Source organism: Chrysemys picta, chromosome 2 (assembly GCF_011386835.1).
Source record: "Chrysemys picta bellii isolate R12L10 chromosome 2, ASM1138683v2, whole genome shotgun sequence".
Taxonomy (NCBI): domain Eukaryota; kingdom Metazoa; phylum Chordata; order Testudines; family Emydidae; genus Chrysemys; species Chrysemys picta.
Genome location: NC_088792.1, coordinates 255,876,498 through 255,889,759, shown reverse-complemented (window position 1 = coordinate 255,889,759; position 13,262 = coordinate 255,876,498). Strand labels below are relative to the sequence as shown.

The window sequence follows — 13,262 nt, the reverse complement described above, 5'->3', positions numbered from 1 at the left end:
AATATGTTCCTAGATTCTGTTTCCAGGCATGAGTCAAAAGCAGAGGTGAAGAAACAGATTTTCTGTCAGACAAGAGCTGTTTAGTCACTTCTCTCTTTCTCGCTGTCTGATGTAAATACAGCATTGTAAGCTAACACAATGGATGCACATTTAAAAATGAGGTTATTGAAGAGATGTGAAGTCAACAGGGAAGAAGCAGACAGGAAAAAGAAGCTGGGGGTGGTTTATGCTGTCTCTGAGTACAGAAAATGAATTTTGCAGATATAAGTAGAAGGCAAAGAAGACACCTAATCCTGCACCTAGGAAGTAAATGGGCAGTATGTTTACTTTCATGAAAATGGGATATCAGCTAACCTTGGTTGAAAAGCCGTAGAAGACATTGGGTGAGATAAACTACTTTAGACAGGAGATTAGCCTGTTAATTAAGTTTAGGTGCTAGAAAGTGTGTTATGATTTTGTTTTATGTTTAAGCTTTTTGGAGGCTAACAGGCTCCAGGTGGCAGGGAGCTGATATCAGTTAAGCTCAAGCAAGACTCCCTTGTGTTGGAGGTGGGGGGGAGAATAAGATGATTCACAGACCTGAGTACCCTGAGAATGTCACAGGAGCTCTTTGGGATGGGGAGGGGATGGGATGGGATGGGATGGTGGGGTGGGGTGGTCAATGTATAAACTACAGAAGAGTCACAGTCAACTGCACTGACACACCAGTATCAGTATGAAGTTTTGTTAATCAGACACAGAGTAGTGTTGCAGTATCTTGTGGCAGGCAGCTCACTACTTCTGCCAGCCTAGGGATCACCACTGGACAAAATAATGTGAGGGACATTGTTGTCTACACAGTTTTTTTTTTAATATCATAAACAAAACTCCATCCTTAATTATGCCACTCTGTGAACGAACAACCTGAATAGTAACTATCACCTCACTGCTGGGGATGGAATGTGAGGGTTAGACAAGGACAGCACATTTTTTTTAAAAAAGGTTCAAAATAGTTAGTCAACCATGCACATTATAGGCCAAGAATCACGGGACCCCGACTTACCAGTTCTTTTGATCATCAAAGCTGGGTGGCCAAAGTTAGACACACAAATAAATGGCCCATTTGATAGATGCTTGTTGGAATTGTTATTAATATTGGCAATTATTAATATGGGAAACCACCAGACACCAATTTAAACATACATTTCTTTATTAAACCCAAAGGCCAAATGACTAGTTTATAAAATTGTTCTAAACAGCCTAAAAATAAGCAGCTACTGCACCCAATACACTAACAAAGTATTCATAAGCATGTGATGAGTATACTTACGGTAAACAGTCTCATTCTGGTGTGCACCAGATAGATTTGACAACACCTTCAAATACATAACTCATGTTTTAGTCCCTTTAACAAACAAGTGATGTTGTTGCCAATTACTGCCTTCAGCCACAAACCAATTTGAGACAGTTGACCCTTAGTTCCCGTCTTAAGCCCACTAAGATTTACAGCTGCCTTTCTTCCCAAGGCCTTTCCTCCCCTCCATCTTGCTGACCAAGAGTTTGTCCATTGCACCTAGGGTTGCCAACTTTCTAATCGCACAAAACCTGCCCCGCTCCTGCCTTGAAGCCCTGCCCCTGCCGTGCCCCTTCTCTGAGGCCCCACCCCTCTGTTAGCTTCCTTCCCCCATCCCTCGCTTTCCCACAGCCTTACTCACTTTCACCAGGCTGGGGCAGGGGATTGGGGTGTGGGAGGGTCGTGAGGGCTCCGGCTGGGGTGTGGGCTCAGGGATGAGGGGTTTGGGGTGTGTGTGGGGAGGTATGAGCTCTGGGCTGGGATAGGGGTGGGCTCTGGATGTGGCCATAAATGAGGGGTTCAGGGAGTGGGCAGGGTTCCAGGCTGGGGAAGAGGGTTGGGGTGCGGGGGGAGGGGCGGTTAAGGGCTCCGGCTGGGGGTTTGGGCTCTCGAGTGGGGCCAGGGATTATGGGTTTGGAGTGCAGGAGGGGGCTGCAGGCTGAGGCCGAGGGGGCCCCTCTTGCACCCAAACGCCCTCCCAGAAAGAAACTAATATAACAGCTGCTCTAAGATAAGAAGTAGGCTGTTTTGAATTAACTTAACTATATTCTACATGTTTTAAGACTGAAATGTAACCACAGAAAGGCTTTATGTTAATTAAAAGGAAAGTTTAGTATAGCGTTAATAGCCTCGATGCCATAACTGTGATAATTTTGTTTTAAATTAGGAAAAAGACTTGTATACAGGGGCTCCACACAATCTAATAGCCCCGGGCCCTACAGGAGAGTTAATCTGGCCCTAACCAGCTCCTCCTGTGTTTTGTGTGCAGCTTGATCCAGTAGGTGGCCTCTGAGACTGCCTACCAGATTGGGCCCTGCAGGCGTGATAGGTCGGGGGTGGGGTGGGGGCGGCACTAGTTTGAGGATCCCATCGGAGTCTAGGCAACAAGTTTCTTGGCACGGTCAGGACTTAGGCAGCTTTGCGCATGACCACTAGCAGAAATGTAGGCACCTGTGGGACTTTAGGAACAAAAACTGAGCTGCTTACAGGGTTAGGCAGCAGCTGAGTGGGGAGGGGGTGAAAATTAAAATTTTTGATTTGGGCACCTACAGTGGGCGTTAGACACCTAAAACCCTTTGTGACTAGCCCACAGCGTGGACAGAACATGATCACAACTGCTCATTCCAGTGTTGCTGCTTTCTGCACATGATGCAAACAATGAAGAAGTCCGCTTAAAGTCTTCTCTTTGCTCTTTATTCTCCCACACCCTCAGGTACAGAGGGGGGTCCATCAGTTCCCACCATTTATTTTGGTCTTATGCGGGTCTATTCATGCTTTGGTGTGTCATGTTGATGGATTTAGCTGCTTGCTCTATGGTGCTACGTAGTGTTTCTGTAGGTCACCCTCTTTTTGGTGTCCGTGATATCACTTAACATGGAAGTTGTGTTGGTGGCATCCTCAAAGCATGTCCTAAATATGTCCATTGTCGCTTTCTTACTATTTTTGATGCTATAAGTTGGTGGGCCGTACATAGAATCTCTGATGTTGTCAAACTCTTTCCAATGGACTGTGAAAATCTTCTACAGGAATTTACCTTGGAAAGAGTTGGTCTTCTTATCACTTGCTGCTTTGGATTTCCCTGACTCTGCTCCATAGGACAGACATGATACCAGTGTTGCATTTTTGTAGCAGTGCTGATTATGCTTTTCTCAAGTTTATGAACATTGTTCGCTGCTTTTGATATTCGTTCCTTGACACCTAGCATGGAGTCACTGCACTGCTCATTCCCCAGCTAAGTAAAATGACTTACGTCATCTAGTGTTTCTTAGTCTACTTTGATGGTTGCTTTTGGAACACAGATAATATTTTGTCTTTTCTTTGTTATTGAACAAGGGTCTTTTCTTGCATTAGGCAATGTGCTGAACTCAGCTTTGGTCTACATATGAGCCTGGTGGTTTTTAAAACTTGCTTGTTCCTCTCTAAGTGGGAGCTATAGTTGTTTCTTGTTATGTTCCAGGATAAACTTACACCTGATTGTCCCAGATGCTGAGGGTAATGTGATTCCCCTCCAGTTATTGCAGTTGGTAAGATCAGCCTTCTTCAGCAATTTTACTATAAGGCCTTTCTTCCACTGGATTGGGTTCTATTCTTCATTAAATATTCTATTAAAAAACACAAGGAAAGTCTGGAGGGCTATTGTGTCACTTGCTTTAAGCCTCTCTCCAGAAATATTCTCCACTCTAGCCAGTTCCCCATTTTTGAGGTTACTAATGGCTTTGACAACCTCTTCGATTGTAATATCTCCTAATTCAATGTCAAGCTCTAGTGGTAAGTCTTCTTTATGTAATTTGCTTAGGCTTGGTCTATTTAAAACAGCCTGAAATTTTTCTGTCCACCTTTTTAGTTTGCCTTTGTTCTAGCAAGAATAAATTACAGTGATCAAGCCTTGAGGTCATGGGGGCTCACAATGTGATTGTAAACACAATATGAAATAAGAGCACAGCCTGCACAAACTGTACAGCAGAGAAAATAATTTCCAACATATAGCTGGCCATACAAAGAGCCTGCTTGAAAATAACACCAGGATTCTTAATCTATCTGCTTCCAAACATGCACCCTTGGGGTATGTTTGCTCTGTAAAAAACAAACAAAAAAACCCCATCAGCAGCAAGGCTTAACCTACACACTCAGTGTATGTCTACACTTACCAGGGATTGACACTGCTGCAGTTGTTGCAGTGGGGGTCAATTTAGCGAGTCTAGTGAAGACCCGCTAAATCAACCGCAGAACACTCTCCTGTCAACTCCGGTACTCTACTGGAACGAGAGGAGTAAGGTAAGTCAATGGGAGAGCGTCTCTTGTCGACGCAGCATGGTGCAGACACCGCAATAAGTCTACCTAAGCTATGTTGACTCCAGCTACATTAATCACGTAGCTGGAATAGTGTAACTTAGGTCGACTTACCCCAGTAGTGTAGACAAGGCCTCAGGTTCATGCCATGGCACTAAAAATAGCAGTATAAAACAGCTCAGGCTGAAGATTGGGCTCTGAGCTCCACCCCACCTCTCCAGGTTTCAGAGCCCAAGTTCCAGCCTGAGTGGGTCTGTTTTTGCTGTTATTTTGCAAGCTCTGCAAGCCCAAGTCAGTTGACCTGGGCTTTGAGACTCGCTGCGGAGGTTTTTTGCAGTGTAGACGTACCCTTAGTGGCCTGGGCCATGCAAGAGCAAGCACTCTCTCATGGCAACTACCCTTACTCACCAGCAAGACTCCTTTCTTCCTCGAGACAGGAATCTTGCAGCTAAATTCCTAATTATCTGGAAACAAAATAAGGGATGAATAAGAGTGTCTCTGTGGTCAACCTGATGATTTTGCATTTTCCCACCACAGTTTAATCTGCCTGTTAGATTATACACTCTTCAGGGTGGGGCAAGGGCTGTGTTTGTACAGTATGTGGCCCATTTGGGTGTGACCTTAGTATAAATAATACTACTACTGATAATTGCCCAACAAAAATTGCAGGCAGACAGCAATTATTGGTAATAATATTATTTATACTAAGGTGACACTGCCCATGTTCATCTGGGGAACTGGATGGCAGTGCCTTTTAAATCATTATCTGGTATTAGACAGAGTTGTGTTTTGGCCCCTGAACTCTTTTATCAGGCAATGGATTTCATAATGCAGCATTCCATCAGGTCTATAGGCATTGAGACTGGTGATCTCTCATGCACAGACCTTGACTACGCTGATGATATTGTTCTTTTAGTACAGAGCCCCGACAGGTATCTTGACGCACTCCAGCATATGGAGAAGGAGTCAGCTAAGATTGGTCTCCATGTTTCATGGTCAAAGACAAAAATGGAAAATCTAGGACCAGGCCCACCTGCGACTCCAATCTCTTTTAACAATGAAACCGCCAAATCAGTTTACAGCTTTTGCTATCTGGGTTCTATACTTAGCAGCTCCTCCAATTCTCACACGGAGGATCTCCGTCAGATTGGCATCGCAGCATCTGCCATGGGCCATTTACAATGGATATGGAATCAACATCATCTTAGTGTGACAACCAAGTTCAGGATTTATTCAAGCTGTGTCCTTCCCATACTTTTGTACGGCTACAAAATAGGGACACTATGCCGCGCAGACTGGAAAAAGCTGGAAGGCTTTCCACACAGAATGGCAATGTCATCTATTGGGCATAAAGTGGAATGACTTCATCTGTAATGCAGATGTTTATGGTCATTCGGGTTTGCAGACTACTGGGGCCATTGTCCACAGGTGGTGCCTTACACTTTTCAGACATGTCGCAAGGATGCCACAAGATGTTCCAGCAAACGCTATTATCCGGGTGGCTTGTAACATCCTGGATAAAATTCCACCAACTGAGGGGTGGAGGCGACCCAGAGGCAGACCTCCCCCCCTCCTCCCCATTACATGGGTTCGTCAAGTCTGTTCCAGTGTTGGACTCTCAGGCCGGTAAGCCTTTGCTGTTGCTCAGGAATGCAACAAATGGTGAACGATCGCTACAGCCAACTGGCTGGCTAAGTGTTGAAGAAGAAGAAGCAGCATTTGAATGAATCATTTCTTCCAGTCCATGCAAGTGCCTGTGCATTTGCCAAAAGACGTTTAGATTAATCTGCTTCTGCCATCCCCAAGTTTAACCCTCCTTGGCGAGTCATCCTAATGGGTAACGCTGAACCTAGTATCACTGGCTCCTTCATCTACCCATTTCATCCTCAGCACATCACCAGTAGCAGTGCTAAGGAAATTTTAAGTCAAACACTATAACCCAACTTTAGTTGCAGATGCTGTTATTAAGGACAGGCACTTCTGACTGTCCCTCCTTAGTCCTCTGTTACAGTTACAGGGCTTTTTACAGTGCTGCAGGTGCCCTCCCTAAAGTCCAATGGTGTCTTTGTAACTTAGTAAAATGCTAAATACACATAAGGACACAACTGACTTGCACAGAGCTTTCATCGGCAAACTCTACATGGGTAAATTAATGGAGCTGAGTGAAGGTACATTTACTTTATCATGCTTTACTTTCCTTTTCTGTTTGTGGCTGGATTGAGGGAGAGGGGCAGTGGTTCAGTGATTCCCAATGGTAGCATTGCCACCGGCCCTTATCTCCTCAGTCAATCGGTTACTAGTTGGTTGTTGCCAAAGTTAATAATGATGCAGGCAGTTCAGATACGCCTTCTTCAGCTGAAGGATGTTTAAACTATGTAGGCAATTGCTGACAGGATCATGGCTCCTTTACTCTATTAATAGTTACTAAATGCGGGATATCGCTTGCATGGCAAAATATATGCACCTTCTTCCTTCCTTAGCCATCTCCCCCTAAAGAAGGCCTGTTTATAAATCCTCACTAAGGAAACGCCATGGAAGATGGTCACAATTGGATGAGCACGCTGAGATTTTTGTGTGTGCTTGGTATCTAGTTATGTGGTTAACTGAATTTGCAGAAATTCCCAAGGAAGCTAGGAAATCTAAAGCTTTCCTTACTTTTATGCCAATTTAAACTTCATTCTCTTTCACTGTTACATGATTTATCTTCTGTAAAATGCATTTTAACTTAATTTTAAAGTATACAATTGTGAACAACTCTGTGACTGATTTGGTGACGATGGTAGGGCTCCATTGGTCCACAGGGGGATGTACTATTCTTTAGCATTTTCATGCTAGTTAATTGTCCTGATTGTTATAAGAATGCATTTAAGGCATGCTTCTCTGATTTAATTTTTAAATTCTTTGAAAACCTGTAGTACATATACTTGTAATAGAATAACTAATGTGACATAGCATTTACATTGCACTGTCCATCTGCAAAGTGCTTTGCACACAACCTAACTATGCAGCGCACATGGCAGGTGGCCCAGTATTTGTAAGAGAGCGTCACATGCCAACCCCATTAGCTAGATTATTAGGATTAGGATGGTGATATATGGTTTTGTTTTGTTTGAAATTAATGGTAAGATGGAGGAGGGGAAGGGGAAGGGGAAAGGCCACTGAGGAAAAGAGCAAGCCAATAGACACCCCCCAAAAAATCAAATCCTGTGACCATGCAGCATGTAGACAAGTGGCTCCATATTGTTGCCTCTTTTGGTCTGAGTGGTTAGGCGATATTCAGGGCCTTGCAATTGTTTCTGTTAGGTGGAGAAATTGAAGCCAGTCAAGTGGTTCTATGGTGCAGTCCTGCTTATTTAAAAAGAATGCATATAAGTTCCTGTTTCCCTGAAAACGTAGGCACAAACAACAGGAGGCAGTTTATTCGCTCACAAATCCAAGCCTGACTTTCCCACCAGCACTCTGCCCAAAAGCACTCTCTCCTGGCTTCCTCTCCGGGCCACGTTCACCAGTGTTTCTCTTGCTTTTTCCTAGCATTCTGCTTCTGATACAGACACACACAGCTGTGAGCCAAGGAATGCCGTAACCCCCTGCATTGCAATCAGTCCCCAGGGAAACCCCTCTTATGCGCGAGCTAGTCCTTGCTCAGGCCTTCCATGTAGCCTCTGATTTGGGCTTCTATTATTTCAGCCTTCTTACTTAATAAAGGAGCTTAATTGCTTTTTTTCCCTTTAGCCAGAATGAAGGGCGGCAAGCACACGCATCAGCTTCAGCAAGGTCTGTGATTGCCCATAAATCACACACACTTGCTGGCAGCTTCCAGCACCCTCCGGGATAACAACATATATTCTGAATGTAATGCTCACACTTCAAGAGATGTAGCCTGGAAACTAATGTGTAAATTCATAAAGCTTTCATTGGTATTTATACCTACATAGTGTAGTGCCCAGTAAAGTGCAACATCATTCAGTTCCTACTAAACAATCTTTGCTAGGCATTCATGACCTGAAAGCTGGATAGATGCTTTACTGCTATGTTGAGTCTAAAATGACTCCCTTTAGTCATTCATTAGTGAAAAGTAGCAGATTTTGGCCAAAGCCTGAACAAACAGCCTTTGTACTGTGGTTCTGAAAAGGGATCCAGGAAGAGACTTCCCCTCCCCAGCCAGACCACACTCAGTGCTGCTCCAGTGTTGCTTCTGCAGGCTCAGGACTGCAGTACTGTCCAGCTCAACTCTATGCTTCTCCTTTTCAGAGGATTTTGGCCAATAGCTCTAAATAGCTAAGGAAGCACTGGCAACACTCTCCTCCCATTTCTCAAACTGCTGCACACTGCCACTCAGGGTTGGGCTAATTGCAAGTTAGAGTGCATTAAAGCAGCTCCAGGCGCCCTAACTCATGACGCGTCCACACTGGCAAGGCACTTAGAGTGCCTGGACTCTGCAGCTGGAATGCTTCTGGTAACACCTCCACAAGAAACATAGCGCTTGCTGCGCCTCGGCTGAAACGCCCCGGCATCAGTGTGAACGAGGTGTTGCATTACTGCACTTTGATTGGCCTCCAGAAATGTCCCATAATCCCCTTAAGTGACGTGGCCACTCTTGTCATTGTTTTGAACTCGGCTGTAGGAATGCGGATATCCCCTTTCAAAGCTCCGTTTCTGACAGCCGGCATGCTTATCTGCTCCGGGACAAAGCAACCATTAGTGTGGAATGTTGCTGCTGTGAGTGTATATGAGAGAGAGGCTGGGGGGGGGGGGAGAGGGGTCTGCTGCTGTCTAAACTTACAAGACAGCATGCTGACATGCTCTCAGCCTCCCAAAACCCACTCTCTCTCCCTCCACATACACACAACACACTCCCTGTCACACCCCACCCCACCCCACCCCACCCCATTTGAAAAGCACATTGCAGCCACTTGCATGCTGGGATAGCTATCACAATGCACTGCTCTCTGTGGCGTTGCAAGAGCTGCTAATGTGGCCACGCCAGTGCGCTTGAATCTGACAGTGTGGACACACGGCTTTCCCTACTGCACTCTCCGAGGGCTGATTTAACTCACAGCGCTCTACATCTGCAAGTGTAGCCATGCCCTCAGAGCCTGTGATGTGGCACAGAGGGTGTGTGGGGGCTGTGTTGCCTCATCCCATGCTGCAAAACTGGGCTGGTTTTCTCCTGCATTTAGGGGTGGAGCAGAATGTTGTCCTTAGAAGTTTAATTTTTGACAGTGTAATATTACAGTACAATGACTGAAGAAAACCTCTATTTCTGGCAATAAGAGCGCTGCCGTATTGCTGCAGTATTAAGAATAGTATTTCATTTACATCATTGTTGTTCTGAAAATAAAAGCTACATTATTCTTTTGTTTTCCTGTGTGATGCTGTATGAAGATCACAACTTCTTTTAAAGACCGGTGCAAGTCATTCCACTTAGGAAAGAAACAAAGCATCACGTACCAATTCTGTAAAGAAAATGTTTTATTTAAAGTGTTAAATACCATCACCAGAATGAATTTGATTTACATTAGTTGGTGTTCATTACAGGCCTAATCTGCCCTTTTTTCCCCAACTATAATTCCCTTTAACTTTTAAAACGTACTATGTACAAGACAGCAGTGATCACTGGAATAGTGCTATTTACATGACTAAATCATAAGTAGAGTTGCAGATGTGCGAAAATTAAAAAAAAATTACATTAAATTTTAAAATAAATACTGCATAATGCAAGTATGTACAATCCTTCCATATGGTCATGTCCTCCTTTTCAAAATTAGAAATAATTTATAGAGGAATATGCATAAAAGAATGTGTGACTGCATCTGATAGTATTAGGAAAACAGTTTTGTACTTTTTTTTAATTCTGGGGGATATTGTAGACTGTATGTCTTTAGCATTTATTTGTTGCTGATACACAGGTGTCTAAATTATTTCAATAAACATAGTTTTACCGGTCTGTTCATTAACTTAACATTCCTCCATCATATAATCTCAGAATGACAAGACACAGTCTTGATGTGTATCATATTACACCACATAAAGGAAAAGGCATATAAAGTGATACTGTTGTTACTTTTATGAAACATGGACAGTTTTCTGATGGGCACCATTAATAGCTTTTCAAAGAAAATCAGAATAATTCTGTGTGCATGGCCTTAATTTAAAGTTAAATGCAATGTGTATTTCTAAAATTATTGCAAGTTTTCACCATTAAACAATAATTATGTATTAAAGGCATATAAAGACCCAGAAAAAGAGAGAAAGTTTATCATTAAATATTAGCCAGTTACCTTCCCTTTAAATATGAGAAATGAATGAGCAATCTAGACTTGCAGCACCACCCAATGGTAGTAAATGCCTACTACATGGAGACAGGTATTTTATAATCTGTTGACTTTGCATTAGGCTTGTGGTGATGGTGTCAAATAACTGTTCTACTTTCTTTAAGGCAATTACAAATCAAAGTGACATTTTTATGGCAGACCGATGTTCACTAATTACATTGTTGCCATCACAAATATAGAACATGAAAAACTGAACTTTACAGAAGAAGAATTATGAAGAATTAATAACCTTTGTTGGTTATCATGACTCCAAATATGTAGCAATTTGTTTGGCTCAGTGCAAATGAAACCGCTGAAATTTAGTTCCTAAAAATCAAACATTTGGTTCATTTTTTTTCTCTCTCCAAAACCTTCAAGAAATTATAGTTCAACCCTTGAATGAATGATGCTGGTGCTGAAAACAAATTTATTGAAGACATCTTACAATGGCCACATGATTCCAGTATTTTGCTGCAGAATTTAATTTGAAGGTGAGAAAAAAATGAAAATAAGTTACCATGCACTGTACAATTAATTGCAAAAAGTTCAAATATCTTCTTTATCAAATACATGCTGAATTACTTTAATGAACTCCCAAGCCATGTTGCAAAATCCTTTTCAACATGCTTGAAAAAAGTAAGCTCTTAAACAATATTTTTGTCCAAGAATTCAGAAATGCAAAACAATCTGCAACCCTGAACCAAATATGGGGCATAAGAAAGTAATAAGTCAAAAGGTAGCAGTTTTAGGATATAATGGATCATCCTGGAAAATAAGAGGGGGAAAAAGAGTCAAAGGAAGATTCAGAAGAGAGAGAAAGGAGGAAGAAGTGTACAATTTGCACATAATCTTGAACTTTACAAGGCTTGTACCTTTTACATTTAAATAAATTTAATATATTACACTTATTTCTTGTCACATAAACAGAATTTTAAATATTAGCTAGAAATTATCATCTTTTATTTTTAATATATGTCTGCAAAAACACAGATCATGATTGGTTTAAAGAATGATAAACATGGTGTCGTTGTATCACCCTGTTGCATTCTCTCCCCTTTAAAACCATGCACTAGTGAAATTTACTTTTAAAAATAATATAAATTGTTGAAAATGGCTGATTTATTCTTTTTTTGCAAGTTGCAGCCCCAAGAAAATAATTTAAGTGTTCAGCTAAATCTGTGTCCATGCAAAAAAGTTTCTTTAATTTCATACAGTACAGTATATCCAAAGAATTTTATTTTTCAGAGAGTCCATCATATCTGGGGTTTCACTGTAGCGATAGCTGGATTTATGAAGCCTGCCACTATAACTTTTAAAACATTCTAGTACGAAGAGTTTTCTCTGGTCTTTGTTTCATATGACAGCTGACTTTTCTTTTTCGATGGTCTTACATTCTTCTGTTGTTCTTCTGACATCTACTATTCCACTCACTTGTAACATGGCTTCATGGGGGAGGGGTGTAGCTCCATTTCTGTGGCATAACCAGGCTTGGGGAGGGGGGGGGGCAGTTAAAAGGGAGCAACAAAATAGATATGCCATTGAAAAGGACTTTTGTTGCATGAAACACATTGATTCTTTTAGTTTAATCCATGGCTTCAGATTGGACCAAAATTTAAGTGTCACTGAACTCCAAACCTGTTAGTTCTTTACAGCTCCACTCTTTCACCTGAGGGCCTTCCTTAGTGCACAATGTGTGCAACTTCCTCTGAGAACACAGGATCGCTTGGTAGCCCTAGAAACAGGCTCAGAAGACACAACATTAAGCATGCAGTGTTACCAGGGTTTGCGACCTGTAATTTTTTTTTTGTAACGCTGGTTGCTATGACAACAGTTTCACAGCTGCTATGAACGAGCATAAGAAGGTCCTGTTGAACTTTCAAGAGATGACTGGGAAGCTCTTCTAGTCAGAGGAGCCAAAGTTGGATCTACTAAGGAGGAAGGGGGGAAAAGTTTGAACCATCCAATCACCATATTTGACAAGTCCAGTTCATCTAAAAGTATCTGTGCCACTCCCATAAAAGATTTGTGATCCATACGTCCATAGTCTCCCCAAACAATTATCTGTTGGTAAAGGAAACAAAAGATAGAGATGTTTCAGCAACCAATATGAAAGCTGTGATCTGATGCAACCAATTCTTCAGATGTAACCAGTTACCTATTCACAAACAACAAACCTAAAGAAAGATGGTCTGTTGGACTTTTGGCATGGTCTAGCCCTGGTTCTGCTATAGTGGTGCAGCCATAGAAGTCCTCTGGGCTGTAAACTTATGTAATCATGTTAAATAAGAACTAAAAGATTGAGACCCAGTGTGAAATGGAGACCGTTTATCATCCAAATACATCCAAAATATGCTTGTACTAATGCCACACACACAGTTTAATGGGTGGCTGAATCCACAAAGTGCTGGACAGCTTTGGAATGGAAGGGGGAATATACCGAGAGCTAGACCCCTCCTCTCCCTGAGCACTCCACCACCTACTGCCCAGCCAGAGGGAGATGGGAGTAGACTGGCTCCTTGCTCCCCACAATCATTAATCTCAACAAGGGTGCAGGGTTTCTTGAGCCTCTTGCTCCATTTTAGCTGAGCCCACCTGCCCTCCCAGTA

The 13,262-nt window shown here is 42.4% G+C and overlaps 1 protein-coding gene and 1 long non-coding RNA gene across 26 annotated transcripts in view; one reads left to right on the top strand and one right to left on the bottom strand.

The window, feature by feature from the left end:
* The window catches only part of LOC135981784 (uncharacterized), a 49,766-nt gene that overhangs the window by 29,336 nt on the left and 7,168 nt on the right, over window positions 1-13,262 (top strand). For both annotated transcript variants that reach the window (XR_010598945.1, XR_010598946.1), the window contains exon 3: window positions 11,035-11,147. This is a non-coding gene — a long non-coding RNA (uncharacterized LOC135981784). The remainder of the gene's footprint in view (window positions 1-11,034; window positions 11,148-13,262) is intronic.
* Window positions 9,797-13,262, bottom strand: part of RIMS2 (regulating synaptic membrane exocytosis 2) — a 782,248-nt gene continuing 778,782 nt past the window's right edge. For all 24 annotated transcript variants that reach the window (XM_065585993.1, XM_065585982.1, XM_065585999.1 and 21 more), the window contains one exon: window positions 9,797-12,717. In XM_065585993.1, the coding sequence (XP_065442065.1) occupies window positions 12,499-12,717 (219 nt within the window). In that variant the 3' untranslated portion in view covers window positions 9,797-12,498. The remainder of the gene's footprint in view (window positions 12,718-13,262) is intronic.